General features: G+C 54.8%; 1 protein-coding gene and 1 pseudogene across 2 annotated transcripts in view; one reads left to right on the forward strand and one right to left on the reverse strand.

Annotated features, from left to right (window-relative positions):
• The first annotated feature begins 670 nt into the window (after positions 1–670).
• Positions 671–1,372, forward strand: LOC116460477 (pyroglutamylated RF-amide peptide receptor-like; annotated as a pseudogene).
• Positions 1,373–4,431: 3,059 nt separating this feature from the next.
• CPNE5 (copine 5) overlaps positions 4,432–19,183 on the reverse strand; it is a 96,190-nt gene continuing 81,438 nt past the window's right edge. For both annotated transcript variants that reach the window (XM_032141696.2, XM_032141695.2), the window contains 8 exons: positions 16,929–16,990; positions 12,151–12,197; positions 10,046–10,227; positions 9,032–9,159; positions 8,700–8,802; positions 7,917–7,974; positions 7,337–7,410; positions 4,432–6,138 (listed from right to left, as the gene is read on the reverse strand). In XM_032141696.2, the coding sequence (XP_031997587.1) occupies positions 5,920–6,138; positions 7,337–7,410; positions 7,917–7,974; positions 8,700–8,802; positions 9,032–9,159; positions 10,046–10,227; positions 12,151–12,197; positions 16,929–16,990 (873 nt within the window). In that variant the 3' untranslated portion in view covers positions 4,432–5,919. The remainder of the gene's footprint in view (positions 6,139–7,336; positions 7,411–7,916; positions 7,975–8,699; positions 8,803–9,031; positions 9,160–10,045; positions 10,228–12,150; positions 12,198–16,928; positions 16,991–19,183) is intronic.

The raw sequence follows: 19,183 nt of genomic DNA on the forward strand, positions 1-19,183 counted from the left end.
TCAAATTAAACCTGCTTGTTTCACAGGGCAGGGTTTTTGTTTTGTCAAAAAATAGATACATATGTGTGTGTGTATGTATGCACATATATATTTATCAGATTATGAAAGCAATGTGTACTCCCTGCAGAATTTTAGAAATAAATTTTAAAGAAGAAAATCAAAATTACCTTAGTCTTACCACTTACGATAGTTACTATTGACATCTGTTTTATTTCTTTTATTTCTTTGCTTTCTTACAGCTGAGGAAACTGAGGTAGAGAAACATTAAGTAACTCTCCCAGGGGCCAGGTGCGGTGGCGCACACCTGTAATCTCAGCACTTTGGGAGGTCGAGGCATGGGAATTGCTTGAACCCGGGAGGCAGAGGTTGCAGTGAGTCAAGATCTCACCCCAGCCTGGGTGATAGAGTGAGATTCTGTTTCTAAATAAACAAATAAATAACTCCCGTGGTACTGGAGCTAGCAAGAAGCAGAGGCAGGATTTGAACCCAGGGTACTGATGAAGTCCATCCCATGGGGTTGTCATGAGGTCTGCAGGGGCTAATGTGCCAAGGACAGGCATTATCTGGGCCCACTACATGCAGGGGTCTGTGAAAAAAGGAGGCTCAGCAGGAACGGGGAAGGCGGCCTTTGGGACTTTCTACTTTGTCCTTGTGTGTCTGAAATAGGAGAATGAAGCCCAGTGCTCCGTTCATCACGCAGCTCACTGCCACACCTGAGCGACTGCTCTGACTCATCTTTGCTGGGGTCTGTGACCTCATCTTGCTGGTGGGGCTGTCAGCTAATGGGCTCATGCTGCTGGTGGTGGGCTGGGGCCCAGGCTCCCCCCAACCCGCTCCACACCCTGACCCACAGCCTCATGATGAACATCACGCTATCTGATCTGCTGTTCGTGGCCTGCGTGGTGCCGGTGCTGCTGCTGAGCTTCCTGCAGCACAACTGGTGGCTGGACCCTGCCATCTGCACCATTAGCCAGGCCACCAACACAGCCACCACGTTCTGTATCTTCTATAGCATGGTGGCCACGGCTCTCCTGCGCCATGTGGCTGTGGCCCGGCCTGACCTGGCCTTCCCAGCCGGCTGGGGCACCCGCTTGCTGCTCTGTGGGGCCACGTGGGCCCTGGGCCTTACGGCATCCCTGCTCAACGGCTGTTCCAGAGGGTGGCAGTGGAGGAGGAGACAGCGGGGGCTCCCGAGACTCAGGCCTGCCTCTTGCTCCCCAGCCCTGCTGGGACCTCCTGCTACTTCAGCCTGCTGGGAGCCCTGGCCTTCCTGCCATGCATGCTGGGGCTGGGCCGCTCTTTCAGCCATGTGGGCTGGCTCCTGTGGACCCAGCCCCAAGGTCCCACAGGAGAGAGCATCCAGGAGCATTAAGAGAACACAGGGCTCATCCTTGTGGTGCTGGTGGTTTTTGTGCTGATGTGGGGGCCCTGCTCCATGCTGGGCTGTGTGGCAGCCATGGGCCACCTGCCTGCCACACCGGCTGCTTCTGTGGCCTCCAGCCTCTGCACCATCCTGGCCTCCTCCAATTGCGCTATCAGGCCTATCCTCTGCTTCTACCTTTCCCACCCCTTCCAGGCAGGACTCAGGGACCTCTTCTGCAGGCCGATGATGGCCAGGCATCCCAGAGGTGTGGGAGTGGCAGCCTCAGTGGTGGCGACTGTCCAGCCTGGCCATGACAGGGCCCCAGGAGGCCTGTGGGGCCTGGCAGGGGTCTAAGAGTATAGGCTGATGGATGGGCTGAGATTCAAGGGGGATAGGAAGACCCTTAGGGATCTGACAGCCCACCCCCTCTATTTTATCAGTGGAGAGACTGAGACCCAGAGGGCAGATGGCCCAACCAAGGTCACAAAGCAACTAAATGGCTCAGCTAGAGCTCACATCTCTAGGTAACCAGATGCATCCTCCCACTCCACCTTCAGGCTCCGATCTCTGTAGGCTCCACTGCTCTCTAATTGTGTGATCTTGAGCCTCTGTGCCTCAGTGTTCTCATCTGGAGAATGGGATGCTCATAGTACATACCTTCTTCACAGGGTTGTTATGAAGATGAATTTGCTAAACACATGTAAAGTCCTTAGAAGGATGCTTAGTAAGTGCATATGCGTGCTGGTCATTGCTACTATTATTTTATTTGTATTAATTCAGGGGTATTTGAGGTGAGTGGACAAGAGGAGGACAGAGGGGCTTCCAAAGGCAGAGAAGTGGGTGGAGAATGATCTGGGGGGTAACAGCCTAGGGTCCTTAATCCCGAAGGCCAGGAGATTGAGTAGGGGGAGCAGAGGGCAGCCACAGCCTGGGGGGTGAGCTCAGAGGCAGGACAGCCTTTCCCCTCTCTGCCCACCCCTCCAGCTCTATTCCACACACCCCTCAGTCGAATAGGGGGACAAAAATCCAGTCAACCATGCAGCCATGAGTCCGGAACTGTGAATGTCTGAAGCCCTCCTTTCTTCCCTGTGGCTTCTCTTCCTGAAGCACCTGGGGCAGGGATCCCTTTCAGAGCCCTTCTCTCCAGAGCCCAGTTTGAGTCTCCATTTTTCCCACCCTCAGTGCCCGCCCTCTGGCCTGCTCAGGGCAGGCTTCAGGCTTCTGTGTTGGCCTGGAAACCCGGGAGATTGTCTCTACTGACATTCCCAAGACAGCAGGTTCTGCTTGGTGACGGTGTTACCAGCGAAACACACACACACACACACACACACACTGACTCTGTGATACAAAGCTTGAGAAACGTTGGGCTGAACCAAATCAAACTGGTCCCTTTGCTGTAGGACTTACCAGAGGCTTGAATACCCAAAAGGCCACTGAGACTCTCGAGAGGGACGCACAGCAGGAAGGTTCCCAAACTCCATGCCAGGGAGCCAGTATTCTGTGGAACACACCTTGGGAAAGAATCCACGAGACGCTACGGTGTCGGGCACAGCAAAGATGCTCTTGGCGTCCTGTCTCGCCCCCGGCAGTGGCTCTGCGCCTCAGTTCCCCTGCCAGGCAAGCACCCTCTCCTGACACTTTCCCACGGCCCCTGTGGTGAGGTGACATGAGCTGCTGGTTATGGGAACTTCCCTCCTTCCAAGCTGTGACCCCACCCCGTTCCCACTCCAAGCGTATCAGAATGTAAGTCACAGGGGCATGTAATTATAGGGACAGCTGTGAATCAGCACCCATTTACTATAAAATCATAAGAAGTAAACAAGTCCCAAACTTCGGTAGAATTAGTTCCAAATTTCTTGTGATGTTCAGGGTGGGAATGGCTGCCTGGAGGGCTAATCTGGGAACAAACTTGCCCAGAGAAGGGAGAAATCCCCTTTTGCTATGATCCTGGTCCCTGATGGCCACAGGGATTTATATTGAAGAGGAACAAGAGGAAAACAGTGTTTCTTGGGCACCTAAAATGCCGTGGGTCCTGGGTGCATGTCACATATATCACATGCAAACTTATGTATTCGTCACTCTGGCCACGTGATGACCCCGCAAGGATGGGGGTGGTGGTGACGATCCCATTGCACAGGAGATGTCAGACTCCTCGTGGCACAGTGACTCTGGTGCCCACAGATTACCCAGCCCCTCCTGATGGCTTGGCATCAGTACCCCATGGTTGTAGTATTTCCTCGCTCACTGCCCCAGAGCAGGGGCACCCCTGAGGGTGCAATTCTGTGTGTGCATCTCCAGCATGGTCTCCAATACCTGAGTGGGGCCTGGCACTCATGTTTGGTAAATGCTTGTTGAGAGATGAGTGAATGAGTGATCAAATGCAATAAAGCAATCCATTTATTTTAGAGGAAATTCTGATGATGTTACTTCTCTCACCTCCTCAATGGCTTCCCGTTTCACTCAGTAAATGCCAAAGGCCTCATCATGGCCTACGCGGCCCGTGCATTCCGGCCTTTTCACCTCTCCAACCCCATCTCTAGCACTTTCCCTTCCTGCACTCAGCTCCAGCCACACTGGCCTCGCTCTCCTGCAAAGGCACCAAGGATGCTCCTACCACAGGGCCTTTGCGCCTGCTGGTCCCTCTACCTAGAGCTCACTTCCCCAGATATCAGCGTGGCTCCCTGTCTCACTTCCTGGGGGCTCACCTCAACCATGACCTCCTCTGAGAGGCCCTCTCCGGCCACCTCATCGAAAACATCACCCTCCTTCTCCCTCATGTGTCTTTAGAACTCTTGCCACCACCTGAAATGATGTTACTAGCCTATTTGTTGATGTGTTGCTGTGTCTCTCCCGTATTATCTGTGTGTGTGTTGTAAGCCCCGTGCGGGGACAGGGTCTGTGCTTTGTTCATGGTTGCATCCTCAATGCCTAGCACAGAGCGTGGCATGTGGCCTTTGCTTGTAAATCTCACTGAGCCAAACAATTGAAGGAAGCCACAGAGGAGAACTGGACCCTGTCAAACAGCAACATCAGTGCTTTTTTTCAGAGAAGAAAGAAAAACTTCGTGCTTTACTAAAAGAACCAAATTTACTTCAGTTTAAGGCAAATTCCACACAGAGACTGTCTCAGAGACGGGCACAGAACCAGACACCATAGAAACACCACCACCATGCGTGACGGGGAAGCGGAGGCGGGAGATGGGGACCCGGCCTGCACCAGGCACGGAGAGGTCAGTGGGCTGAGGAGCTCCATGCGGCAACAGGGACTGGCATGCATGACCTGCTCCCCGAGTGGGCAAAGGCTGGGCAGCTGGGTGGGCCCAGGAGGGAGATCCCCTTCTTCCCCACCTTCCCCACAGCAGGGGCAGGAGCTTGGGCTCAGATGCCAGAGCCCAAGGCTGAAGGACAAGTGTGTGTTTGGGGTGATGGGATGGGACAGGGTGACCCAAAAGCCAAGGCGGCCTCGAGTAGGGTCACATCAGTTAGGAGTGGGATGGGGGGAGCTGGGCATGGGATGAATGACCCTCAGGACGTCAGACCTAAAGGAAAACCTGGGGCCATCTGGTCAACCCTCTTGTCATACAGACATGGAAACTGAGGCCCAAAAGGTAGAAGGGACTTGCTTGGGTTCCCACATTAGGCAGCTGGGGGAGGCAGGGCTCAAACCCAGGACTCCTGTCTCCTAGCCTCATGGGATACAGGGCAAAGAGCAGGAGCAGGGTGGGAACGTGGGGCTGAGCCACTCCTTACTCAGGCCCCCACGTGGGCAGAGGCATGGGCACCGAGGGCCCTGGGAAGCCTCTGGAGGGAAGAAGGGATTCCTGAAGCCAGGAGTCAACCATGGACGTGCCTGTGGGCCCACACCAGGGAGAGGCCTCCGCAGGCCATCTGTGTGTCTACAACTTGCATCGTACTGAGCTCGAGAGGCACCAGAAAGGGCTCTGTGCTGAGCAGCCTCCACTTCAGGCCCATCACATGGCCTACGGTCCATGATTACAGCACCCCATGGGTCCCCGGGGCTCCCAGTGCATCCAGTGTCCCTGGGAGGGGGCACATGTTCAGGCCTTCCTGCAAACCCATCAGCTTCACAGGGCTCACTGGAAATTGGGCATGGGATAGACCACAGGGCGGGACTCAGTGACAGGAGTAGACACCATGGGAGGATGGGACGGAGATGGGGGGCTGGAGGAGGCCAAGCCCAGGCTTCAGGGTGACAGGTAAGCAAACAGGATTGCCGGGGTTGGGCGACAGGGACCCCAATCACCCTTATTGTTTACACCTTCCTGGCTGGGTTAGAGCCAGGTATTGGGGAAGAAGAGAAGGGCTGGGTCCCTGTGTAACCCTCTTTCACCCGTACCCCTGTAACTCCCTGGGTTTGGGCAGTAAGTGAGGCCAAGAAATTGAGGAGGGGTCTTCAGAAGCCCCACCCCCTGGCAGCCTCCCAGGCACACAGATGTCCCAAAGGCCGGGCAGGCCAACTTCGGGGAGTCTGGGGCCCTGGCCTCCTGTTCGCCTGGCCTCTCCCAGGCCCCAGCCACCTGCCTGCTGAGACCAGGTTCAGATGTGCGTGTGCAGGGGGGACGCAGGGGGCGTACGGGCTGGGGACTGCGAGGGCGAGTGGGTTGGTGCTGCGGGTGGGGGACGCGGGCGAATGCCCTGTGCCTTCATGTAGGACACCAGTTGGTCGGGGATCTCTGCCAGCACGTCTCGGGCCAGGCGGGCCATACTCAGCACGTGGTTGCCTGTGCGGTCCACATAGTCCCGGAAGGGCACAAACTGGCAAGTGGGAGGGCAGGGTCAGGCAGTGCCTCCTGTGGGACCCTGGGCCCCAAAATCTCCAGGCCTGGGGTTGCATCCCCACCCCGCTCCCAGCCTCTGCTCACTTGACTCAGTCCCCCCACCTTTCTGAATTACCTGAGGGACTGTATCCCCCAACTCCCTGGGTTTGGGCAGTAAGTAACTATAATCATAGTCACTATTCTTTCATTCACTCGACAAAAACTGAGCCCTATTCCACACCAGGACACACCACTGAACAAGATTTCTCCACCTCGGTACTAAGCACAGGCACTCAGTAGGTGCTTCCGAAATGCCAACTGAATCCCTGACTTCTGGGGCGCGTGCCCTCCTGGGTCTCCCCCGACCTGTCCAGCAGAGCCCTCTCTCTGGCCTCGCTTCATCCCTTTGCTCTCTGGGGCCAATCTGGCCAATGCCTAATGCCAGGCCCATCTGGCTTCTTCCCGGGGGTGCCCTCCATCCTGAGCGCCTCCTCTGGCTCACTCCTGCCTCCAGGCCTTAGCATGGGCCCGTCCCACCTCCCAGGTTGTCCTTGCTGTGGTTTCCAGCCCCCTGTGTTTGGTCTCCACACCTGGGATACTGGGCCCCGATTTTTAAACCAAGGGAGTATGGAGGATGTCAGCTTTGTCTTCTGCGTCTCCTAAGCACTAGGGCCTCCTCTGCAGGGGATGAGTGGGGGAAGTGATTGCGGAGGGTGCATTCTTCCGAGAGACTGCATGGGAATTCCCTGAGGACAAAGATCTTCCTGCTCATTATATTTGCATCTTTCATGGAGATGCTTACATTGATTCGGTTAACCGAGCAATGCCTATTCTTGGAGAAGCTGCAGCAACACTAAAGACACTGCCTCGGCCTTCAAGGGGCAGAAAAAAAAACAGAACGGGGCTGACCACAGAGGCCTGGGGGCTGAGGAAGGGCTGGCAGAGGGTGTGGCCTCTGGCTGGGCACCCGCAATGTTAGGAGTGTGTCCCAGATGTGACAGAGAGGGGCCCAGCCCAGAGCACAGCATGGCCAAGGACTGACTCCTACTCCCTTCGGTGGTGGCTGGGCCACTCTGGGGCTCCCAGTGCCTCCCTCCCGGGCCCTTCACCAGGGAGGCCCCCAAAGGGGGTGTGAGGTCCACCTGGCTAGAGGGGTTCTTGAATTTCCCATGGGGCAGGCAAGGCCTGGGCTTCACCTGGACGATGTCGCGTTCAGCCAGCTTCCCCCGGGAGGAGATCCGCACGTCGTCACCATCCAGCTCCACCATGGCTGTGAGGGGAGGAGTGTCATGGGGATGGGGGTGAGATTAACGGTGGACCCCTGGGCCCGGCAGGAGAGTGGACTTGTCCTTCCATCCCGGCCGATCCAGGGCCGAGACCATTGGCCCATGCCCCGTGTTAGAGATGAGGAAACTGAGGCCGGGGGCCAGGAGGAGCCCGATCAGGTGAGCCTCTGACTTTGAGCCCCGTGCTTTGGCTCACCATCCTCCCCAGACTCCCAGGGCTGGAGGAGAAAGAAGTGACTTGGGGCCTCCTTCCCACAGCCTTGGGATGTGGGCGTGGGTGCACACCCAGGCCTGACACACCCCTCCCTGAGCACACAAATGCATCCCACACCCTGCACACTCACCCAGACACACACGCCCAGGCGGGAGCTCTCACTCTTTTGGGAGGGGTCATTCCCAGGGGACCGCAGCCTCTGGGGAAACACCTGGGGTGGGAGCAGTGGTGTGTGGCTAGGGAAGGAAAGGAGGGGAGGGCAGCAGCTGGACTCACCGTCGAACTCTGCCTGGCCCACGCCGATGATAATGATGGACATGGGGAGCTTGGCAGCCTGGGAGACAGCATGGGGGGCAGGGGAAGGTTGGACCCAATTGGGACCCAGTTAAAAGGAAGGAGAAATCAGGGGTAGGGACAGGAAGGGGTTGGCAGGAAAGAAATGGGAGAGTGAACATGGAGAGACAGAGGAACACGGGAAAGGGGGTAGGGAGAGGGAGGGCACTCAGAGATAAAGAGCAAAGGAAACCAGGCTGTGCCCGGAGGAGAAAGGGAGGGTGGCCGGGGGAATGGGTCATAGGTCTGCTTTGGTGAGTCATCCCCATCCCCTCTTACAGGGAGACCACCGGCTCGCGGAGCCACGTTCCTGAGCTTCCCCAACTCTGAGTCTTCCCTCCCACTCCTTTGACCTGGCCAGGCCGGCCTGGGAAAGGGGGAAGCGGTCCTAGAGATGGGTTAATGAGGGAGCCATCAGGGTCTGGAGGGAGTAGACCACAGAGTGTGACTAAGAGGTAGGAACAGAGCTCACCAGCCAGACCTCTCATGATCCGGGCACCCCTTCCGCCCCCCAGAATCCACTATCCAGCACTGGACTCAGCAGCCAGAGGCCAGGAGGTGGACGAGGGCAGTGGGGCCCAGTGAGGGAGGGAAAGGAGAAGCCACGCCCAAGTCATCTCCAAGCATTTCCCTAAAGTCAAGGAGGTAGGCACACCCCCAGGGTTCCCCTAACAGGAAGGAAGACACCCCTCAAACCGCCTCCCCCACCGCACACTCCTCGCTTACGTTGACAATGGCCTCCTTGGTCTGCGCCATGTCCGAGATGACCCCATCAGTGATGATGAGCAGCACCGAGTACTGGGAGCCGTCCTGCACGGCCGCTGCATTCCTGGGTGGGGCAGGTGTGGGCTCAGGTCTGTCTGCGGGGCATGTTCCCCCCTAAACAAGGACGCTGAACACTTTGGAAGGTGACAGTTCTTGGGGGAATCTCTTCAGGGTCAGGGCTCCCTGAAAGGCAAGTGCGTGGGAAGAGACGCCCCCTCCCACCACCCAGAGGCAGGGCTGGTATGGAAACAGAGGCCTTGCGAGTGCCTGGAGGTGGTGGCAGCGGCACTCACCTGGCCACATGGGTGACCACGGGGGCAAAGTTGGTGGGGCCGTACAGCTGCACGGTGCGCAGGCTGCGGTGGTACGCCTCCAGGATGCCGTCGATGCCGCAGCACGAGGGGTTCTCCTGGTTGCCATTCTGGGGGACAGAGGGCGGGGAGGCTGAGCCCAGGAAGGAAGGATAGGGGTGCATGATGTGTGGGAACTGAGTCCAGGTGGGGAGGCCAGCAGGCCTGGGCTCCCCCAGCTCTTCTCTGGTGTGGGGTGGTGGGGCAGGGGAGGGAACTCCCAGGGCCCATCCTGAAGCAGTGCATGCTTCAGGTGAGCTGGGTCCAAACCTGCTCCTTAGCCGGCTCCCTGTACCTGTTCAGAGATGCCCCGAGATCCCTGGCTGCTTCCCTCAGGGAACCTTGGGTAAACCCACTCTGCCCTAAAATGACTGCTGGGTCTGAGCGACTCAGGAAGGACCTGTGGCTGATCTGTCCACATGCACACTGGGCCCAGCACAGCGCCTTGCACCCTCGGGCATGGGAGGGACGTCTGCTGTGCCTGAGTGTCCCCAGCTCATGAGAGCCAGGGAAAGGGGTGGCCTGTGCAGTCATCTCCACAGGGCCCAGGATGCCCAGATGATGCCATGCTCCACATCACCCCGGAGATCCACGTCATCCCATCTCAGCACTGACTCAGGGATACCCAACCCACACCACTTGTTCACTTTTCTGGGGCCCTGAGGGATGGGTCAGCCACAGCTCGCCTCCACCTCCACCTCCACCTGTGTCTTGTCAGGAACAAGGAAGCCAGAGCCAGCTGTGGGCAGGCAGCTTCAGACGTGGAGGGGCAGCAACTGTGATCAGGGAAGGGAGTGGATTTCCGGAGCCCCCCTACACAGAGCAGGCAGTCTCCCTCCACTGAGGCTGAGCCTTAAGTCCCTGGGCTCAGAGGAAGGGAAACGTCCCCCCCACCCCCAGCTTGTCACCACACCCTCAGCCTGGTCAGTCTCCTCTCCCACCAGCGGGACCTCCTACCAGCGGGAATTCGTGGGACACCCTGCCATCCGGGGGCAGCTTGGCCCCGAAGCCCAGGGCAGGGAACATCTTGTCACTGTCGTAGTGCTGGATGATCTCTCCGACGGCAGTCAGCGCCAGCGCGTAGGCGTTCAGCTGGTAGGGGCTCATGTAGTGCAGGGATGTGGACTGTGAGGGGTTCCCTGTAACATAGGACATGGGAACCTTTGACCATCTAGACCCTCCAAGTCACCCCCGGTTCAGAATGAAGAAGGGGGTGTCCAAGGGCACCCCTAACTTTTATTAATTCTTGATTCCTCGATTTCTCTCATACCCCATATTAAATCCTTCAACAAAACAGATCCAGAATCCCTCCTCCTCCTCTCCTCCTCCCCATACCACCACCCTCTTGCCTATAGGATGCAGCAGTCTCCTTACTGATCTCCCGCTTCCTTCTGCCCTTGTGCCTTCAGCCCATACCCAGCTCGGCAGTGACTGAGCCTATCAGCCTCGGAGAGATCATGCCTCTCTGCCCAAAATGCTCAATGCTTCCACCTCCCCCAAAATGAAACCCAAAGTCTTCAGGAGAGCCTGCAAGGCACTCATGATCTGGCCGCCTGGTCATCTCCTACCCTCCTTCCTGTCACTCGCCAGTCCCAGCCTCACCAGCCCCTCGCGACTCCCACCTCAGGACCTTGGCGATGGCTGTTCCCTCTACTTGGGACACTTTTCCCCAGATGTCCACTCCCTGGCCCGCTCCCTGGCCTCTTCAGGTCTCTGCTCAAGTGTCACCTCCTCAGTGTGAGCTTTTCCAAGCAGCCTATTAAAAATTACAGCCTCGGGCCGGGCGCGGTGGCTCACGCTTGTAATCCCAGCACTTTGGGAGGCCGAGGCGGGCGGATCACGAGGTCAGGAGATCGAGACCACGGTGAAACCCCGTCTCTACCAAAAACACAAAAAATTAGCCGGGCGTGGTGGCGGCCGCCTGTAGTCCCAGCTACTCGGAGAGGCTGAGGCAGGAGAATGGCGTGAACCCGGGAGGCGGAGGTTGCAGTGAGCCGAGATCGCGCCACTGCACTCCAGCCTGGGCGACAGAGCAAGACTCTGTCTCAAAAAAAAAAAAAAAAAATTACAGCCTCCCCCAATCCTTCCTATCCTTCTTTCTGGCTTGATTTTCCCCCTAGACCCCTCTTCACTACTAATACAGTCTGTATTTAACTTATTTGTTCATTGATGGGAGGTAGTACAGCACAGATTGCCAAGGTACCAATCCTGTCTGCCTCCTACTAGCTATGTGATCTTGGGTAAGTTCCTTAACCTTAGCCTTAGTCTCTTCACCTGTAAAATCAGAACAATAATAGTTCCTACTTCATAGGATTGAGGTGAGTATTGCACAGGTGCTATCGATATTGTGATAACTATCCTCAGTGTTATTATTACTAATGCCCCTTCCAGCTCTGATAGCCCAGTGCTCTATGATGCTAGGACTTACAGCTATAAGAGGGGCTCCTGACACCTGTAGAGGGCAAGACCTGGGCATTTTTGATTGGCGCAGAAATGAGCACTGAGCACCCCTAATAGAGTCCAGAGCCCAAGGGAGGTTGTGACGTTTCTAATCATGTAAAGTTTGGCACCGTTATTGCTCCTAGTGACTCAGCCACAGGCTGACACTGGAGAAATTGGGAGGAGGGAAGGAAGCCAGGGCAGCCCCAGCCAGGGGGTGGATCCTGCCTCCCTGAACACCACAGAACTCAGTCTTGGCTCTGGTTCTCCACTCCAGCCTGTGGGTTGGACTGCACAGAGGAGCTGGGATTTGATCCCGGGGGGATACATCTCCAGGGCCCTCCATAGGCCCAGAGTACACACAATCCCAATTCCCCCAGGGAGACTGCGTGTTCCTCAAGGACAAGGCTGTGGCTCAGAGCCCAGATTTATGTCAATGGTCCAACCTGGGGATACCTCTGCCATCTTGGTTGTATCTTTGGTCCTCCAGACCTAGGTATATCCTCTTTGGTGAGGAAGAGGCCAGAGAGTATGAGGGTCGTGGTCCCAGCCAGGGCCAGATGCCACAGCCCTTAAAAGCTCTCTCCTCCCACCCCTGCTCCTCTGCCCATCCCCCAACTCACCATTGGAGGCAGTGAAATCAATGGCCACAGTGAAGTTGATCTGGGTCCTAGAAGAGGGAGAACAGCAGGGGAGTCACCTGGAGGGAGGCAGGGCTGTGGGAGGGGGGACAGTGCTAGACATTGGCTACCACCCTGGCTCTGCTGCTTGCCAGGTATGTGGCCTTGGTGAAGTCATTCATCTCTTTCTAGTTCTGGAGAGCTGAGATAGTAATGCCAGCTATGTCCCCCTAAAAGGATTAATGAGCGTCAGAAGAGTTATGCAGTAGGAAAGCTCTTTGAAGATGATTGTGTTCTGTGTGGGCATGTGGCTATGGTCACTTATTTCCTCCACAAACCCTACCCCCTGGGCCCACCTGAGTAGGCTGGGTGAGGCTGAGTCTCACTGGATTGCTGACTCAAATTTGGAGTGAGATTCAGGACGAAAACTCATCTGACAAAAAAGAGAGTCAAATAGACATTATGCATCTCCTAAAGAAAGAATAGAATACCACCCATGAAGTTGTCTTACCAAAAAATCGAACCTGATTCGGATTGAGGTTCCAGAGCTGTCTAGTCAGTTACAGGAAATACAAGGGACAGAAGAACACATTAAATGACACCACAGGAGATGCAGCCAGCAAAATCCAGTCTTTGGGAAACTCTGTAGAAGCACTACCAGAGTCAGCAGCAGCACCATCTCCTGGGAATATGCTGGGCCTCTCAGACTCTATCTAGCTCTCCTGAATCTTTTTATTGAAAGAGGTCTCACTCTGTCACCAAGGCTGAAATGCAGTGGTGTGATCACAGCTCACTTCAGCCTCAACCTCCTGGGCTCAGGCAGTTTTCCCACCTCAGCCTCCTGAATAGCTGGGACCACAGGCACGCACCACCACACCTGGCTAACTTTTTTTTTCTTTTTGCAGAGATGGGGTTTCATTATATTGGCCAGCCTGGTCTTGAACTCCTGGGCAAAAGTAATCCTCCTGCCTCAGCCTCCCAAAGTGCTGGGATTACAGGTGTGAGCCACCACATCTGGCTGAATATTAGATTCTCTTGGTGAGGTACAGGAATCTGTGTTAGCAAGCCATTCAGGTGCTTGGGGGCAATGAATAGATGAAAAGAGAATTAAGAGACCAACCCACCAATCACAGCCTATGGCTCTTGCCTGGATTTCTGACTCAAACAAACCAATTTTAAAACTATAAGATAATTGGGGAGATATAAACATTTACTAGATATTTAATATTAAGGAATTGTTAATTTTTTAGGTGTGGTTATGATATTGTGGTTATGTTTGATAAAGAGAGAGTCCTTATGTTTTAGAGAGACATCCTAAAGCATTTGGGGATAAAATATGATGGCTGGGATTTGCTTCCAATTGGATATTGGGAGGCTGAGGTGGGAGGATCGATTGAGACTAGGAGTTCAAGGCCAGCCTGAGCAACATAGTGAGACCTCAAAAAAAAAAAAAAACCACTAAAATAAAAAAGAATAATAAATGACTGAATGGAGGGTGGAGTGCATGAAACAAGACTGGCTATGATGTGGTAGTGGCTGAAGCTGGTACCTTCGGGGTTGATTATACCTTTTCTCCACATTTGCATGTGTTTAACGTTTTCTATAATAAAAAGTTAGGTTTTGAGGATTCAGATTCAGGGTTGAGACTCTCTGAGGGCTTGGCCATTCTAGGTTCTCTGCTGGGTCCAGACAGAACAAAGCTGACAGACACAAGTTCCTGATAAAGTCTAGTCTTATGGTTCTCACATGGCAGTGAGCATAGAATCACTACGGGTGCTTGCTTAAGAAGATTCCAGGGCTCCACCCCAGAAATGCCAATTGAGTTTGTCTGGAGTGGCGCCCAGAATCTATCTCTTGAAAAAATGTCCACTGCCTTCATCCAGGGATTATGAGGACAGGAGGCTGGGATCACACTGGGGAAAACTCTGTTGTAGTAATTCTTAGTTGGGGCTATGGATGATGTAAGATCAGGTAGGCCTCACCTCACTTGCATTTAGCAGAAGGTGCCTTATCAGAAACCACAGCTCTATCAGCAGAAGATCCCTATCACAAACACAGCAGAAGGTCCCTATCAGAAACCACCTGATCACAGCTGAGCTGCTGCTCATGGAACCCTCACCCCCAGGGAAATGTCAAGGACATGGTTAGCGGGAGACCCAAGCCAGGGTCTGCTGGCCACAGACAGTCATCCCCACCTCTTTCTCCTCTTCTGCTGGCTGGGGGCAGAGCATCCAGAGGATTCCAGAGGATAGAAGGAGCCACAAGCTAGCAAGAGCCTGGGTCCCTGAATGACTGCGTGGATCACCTCCCCACCCAACCCTGCCATCCCACAGATGAAAAACAGACCTTTATTTGTATGAAGGCTTGAGGTTAGGGGATTATGTGTTACAGCAGTTGACCTACCATACTCATCTGCTGTTCATTGTCACCCCCTCTTCAGTGTGGAATATAGAACGCATGTCTTTGTTAGAGGTAGGGAGACATTTGGAGGGTCAAAGTCCTGCTCCCAGGGCCACTCTTGGGAAGATGATTCTGGCCTGTGGGACTATACTGGAGGGACACTGTTGGCCTGGCTCTTCCAAATACAGGGTGAGGGGAAAGGCAGGCCTCACTCTGACTAGTCCTCCTCTGCCCTGGGTTCTGAAAAGCCTTGGGAAAGGAAGCAATTGGAAAGCAGATCTTCTTGTGGGAAAATTGCTCGCAGCAGCCTAGTCTCTCCTGCCTAAGGGTAGAACACAGGCTGCTGAGCAACCGGCTCCTCCTCTGACAGTGGGGCCAAAGTACCCGTACCCTTCCTCCTGGGTCCAGGTGGGCAGGTGAGGGAGGCCAGGGAGGAGAGGATCCCTAGACATCAGCTTCCTGCCTGGGCATGCATGCCAGGCTCTCAGTCCCTGGAGCCAGCTCCCTCACTCAGGCTCTCCAGAGAGTTTAAAGAGAGGGCTGGCTCTGGGGCGATAACCTGCCCAGTATGGGTGGCACCAGCTTAGCTCAGTCTCTGAGGGCTTTTTTCGATGAAACCTCACAGCATCCAGCACTTTAACTCATCAGTCTCCATCTTCATCCCACCCCACCCTCTAACTGCGAGTCAGGCAGGCTAGACTGATTCATTACTACAGAATGAAAGGCAGCACGTTATGAGAGAAGGAACCCTGCCACCATCTAGGCGTGTGGCTTCAGGCCAGCTCTGTAAAATGGGGATAACTGTTCTGATCCTGCCCACTGTGTCCTGTAAGTTGGGGGTACTATGCAAATGAAAAAAATAAACAGGATGGGCTGGGCTTGGTGGCTCATGCCTGTAATCCCAGCACTTTGGGAGGCCGAGGCAGGCGAATCACCTGAGGTCAGGAGTTCGAGACCAGCCTGGCCAACATGGTGAAAGCCCGTCTCTATTAAAAATACAAAAATTAGCCAGGGGTGGTGGCGCGTGCCTGTAGCCCCAGCTACTCTACTCGATAGGCTGAGGCAGGAGAATTGCTTGAACCCAGGAGGCGGAGGTTGCGGTGAGCTGAGATTGTGCCACTGCACTCCAGCCTGAGTGACAGAGTGAGACTCTGTCTCAAAAAATAAATAAAATAAAATAAACATAAATAAAAATAAACAGGATGAGGGGTGTTTGAGAGTTACCAGGTGCTATGGACTGTACGCGGCGGCTGCTTAATGGGATTGAGAGAGAAGCAATTTTGATGGGGGAAGAGTGCAAAGGCAGGGTCTGGAGTCAGCCCAGAGGAGGGGCAGGTAAGAGCAGAGGAGCCCCTGAGTGACTGGAGGCAGGGTGTGTGCTCAGTGGGTAGGAGGAGAGCTTGCAGCCTTGGGACTGCAAGCTCAAGGCAGCAGGGAGTGGTGTCATGGGAAAGTGAGTGTGGCTTCCCAGGACCTGACTTCTCCCTCTGCCCTGGAGAACCAGGCAGCCAAGGGCCCACTTGGCTGGGATGAGCCTTTGGCAGCTGCTCCTGCCTGTCTCCTTTCCAGACAGGTGCAGTCACTCACCTGCGGGCTCTTGGCTGCCCACGCCCTGACCTGGCACCTGTCCTGGCAGGCAGCACGCTGGGCAGGCTCTACCCTTAGAGCCAGACTCTTTCCATGAGCTGCTGGCTGGGGCCTCCTGGCTCCCCCATCCGTCTGGGCCTAGACACTGTCCCTGGTGGTTCTTTCTGCTCCTCAAACTCATGTTTGACCACCTGCTGGCCCCAGGACCAACCCCTGGCTTATCCCCAATCCTGCTGCCCTTACAGGGCCCTAATAACAGTGAGCAGGTTAATCACTGTCCCCCTCCCGCAACCAGACAGATCAGAGGTGTCAGCAGCTCAGAGCTGGAAGGAACCTTAACACTTACCTACTCCGTTCGCTTTGTGTACAGAGGAGGAAACTGATACCCTGAGAGGAAAAATGACTCGCCCAAAGGGGTCCAGCAAATTAATGGCAAAGAGAGGCCTAGAGCCTCCTGACTCCTATTGCAGGGTTCTCTCTACCTCCCCAAGCCCTTGGCTCTCTGTCACGGAGTCCCTACCAGCTCCAGGTCCTGTCTCTGCATGGAGACCTGACACAGCCCAGGCCAGCCTCCTTGGCTCAGGAGTTCTCTCCAAGCTGCTCGGGATCTGGGGATGTGCAGGGCTCTGGGCGAGTTGTCTCGGCCCAGACACCAGCGTTTGCTCAGAGCCCAGCACCACAGCCTTCAACCAGGGCTTTGAAGAGGCCAGGGTGGGGCCAGAGCCGGTCCTGTCGGTGTGTGGGGCCCTTTCCCTCTCCCCAAGGCCCATGAAATTGGCTGTATTTCTTCTCACCCTCCTTTGATATAGTCGAGGAAGGTGCACTCTGACTCCACAGCAAAGGAAAGCAGGGTGACCTTGAAAACAAAAGGGAGCTTGGTCAGTGGGGAGCCTGGGGTCAGGGGAGATGGGTTATGATTCGAGAGCTGACATTGACAGAACACTCGGCATGTGCCAGTTTTGCATGCATGACTGCATGCACTGCCCACACCATCCCATGAAGTACTATTATTATCCCCACTTTATAGCCAAGGAAACTGAAACTCAAAGAGGTGATGCAATGTGCCCAAGGACACTGCCAGGGCAGAGAGGAGATCTGAAACCAGGGTGTGTCTGACTTCAGAGCCTGCACTCTTGACCTTGACGGAAGGGTCCCATCTGTGTCAGTGGAGCCAGGGTCCAAGCGAAGGGCGTTAGTTTCCTCTAAGTGGGCACTGGCTGTCCAGCCCCAGGGACCTGGGGTGGGGTGTGGAGGACAAAGGGGCCCTCCTGGCACAGGTCTAACAACCTGCCAATGCCGACCAGCTTCAGGCGTCCATGTGCCTAGAGCTATTAGTCCTGAAATGTGCCTCTTTGGACTGTGCTTATCTTAAATCTTACCGGTCCCATCTCATCCCTCTCAGACCCAAGACCCTCCCTCACAAGCAGCCCATCCTTTCCCCAGAGGTAACTGACCACCCCAGGCCCCCTCCGCCAAGCAGAGGCCTTTTAACCTATGCCCTGGCAAAGTTAGCTTTGGCTTTGCCAAGACAGGCAGCTACCTGGCAGCTCATTATCATAACAATTTAGAATCAAGGAGACAAATGAAAGCCTGGCATCCTAGGCCAGTTAAATGAGGCAAGATTAGGGCAAAGGACCTTTTACCTGTGTAAGAGAACGAACTCCTCTCTGGTAGTTTGGGAGCCCCCTATTCATGAAGATTCAGCCGTTTTTACAGGCTCACTGGGAGGGCCAGGTGAGAGCACCACCCTTATTTGGCAGTAAGACCCCCACCTACTGTGGCTAAGGTGTTAGGCACCTGGATGAACCACAGGCCTCCTTCCAAGTGTGGCAGCTCAGACTCACTAGGAGTGGACCACGGCAGTGGCTTCAACCCTGACTGATGACCATGAGATGCCCTGGGGGGGCTCTTAGATCATCCTGTAGCCCAGACCCATTATAGCCGAGTTTCTAGGGCTACATGAACATTTCAGAGATCTTTTTTTTTTTTTTTTTAGCTCTTCACGTAAGTCTAATCTGCAGACAGAGTTGACCGCTCCCCATTCCAGCCCCCCAGGATGCAGCAATGCCCTAACTGCCCTGACCATATGGGTTCACCCGGGGGCTCGCAGGGCGAAAGCAGACTTTCCCCTACTCAAAGGGCAGTGTTCCTAGAGCAGCAGCATCAGCATCACCTCGATGCCAGGTAGAAATGCAGAAATGCAGATTCTTGGCATTTTCACAAGATCCCCAGGGGATTCTGCGCACCGTAAGTAGGGGATGAAAAGCACTAAACACAGATTCCTGGGCCTCCTAAAGTGGAATCCCAGGGAACTGGCCTGGGCGTCTGTATTTCAACAAGCTTTCTGCATCCTGGGTGATTTTTCGTGATGAAGATGGGGAAATGCCGGAGTAAAGGAAAGTCAAGAGACCTGGGCCTCGACCCGCTCTGTCTCCAACTCACTGTGTGACCTGGGACCAATCACATGCCCTCTCTAGGCCACAGTTTCTTCATCTCTAAAGTAAGAAGGCTGGATGGGATCAGTGGTTTTTGAACCTTTTCATTCCCAGCTGGGGAAGGTGCTGTCTTCCCTAGGGGAATTTGGGAAAGTGTGGGAGAGTTTTGGGGGTTCTCATAATGTCTGGGGCTCTACTGGTAGCTATGGGCAGCGGCCAGGGGTGCTAAACATCCTGTGAGATGAAGAATTTTCCTGCCCAAATGCTGACGGCGTCCCCACTAAGAAACACCACAGCCTTGGACAAAGGAAATAGGACTCTAAGCCCCAGTCTGAGAAGCAGTTACAATCAAAGAAGTGGTGTTCAGTCCCCTTTGAATGAGCAGAATAATTTTACAGTTCACAAGCCTGCATCTCCCATGTGTCTGTCACAGCTGCCCTGTGCAGTGGCAAGGTGAGGATGATTTATTAGTCCCACTCTACAGACGGAGAAAATGAGCTTCCTCAGAGGAACCCCAGAGGTCCCGAAGACCTCTTCTAGGTCTGGAGATACAGTCTGCCTGACTCAAATGACCAGGCTTGGCTGCACTGCCATGGGCCTCTAGAGTGAGGAAG

Source organism: Hylobates moloch, unplaced genomic scaffold, assembly GCF_009828535.3.
Source record: "Hylobates moloch isolate HMO894 unplaced genomic scaffold, HMol_V3 SCAFFOLD_20, whole genome shotgun sequence".
Classification (NCBI taxonomy): Eukaryota; Metazoa; Chordata; class Mammalia; order Primates; family Hylobatidae; genus Hylobates; species Hylobates moloch.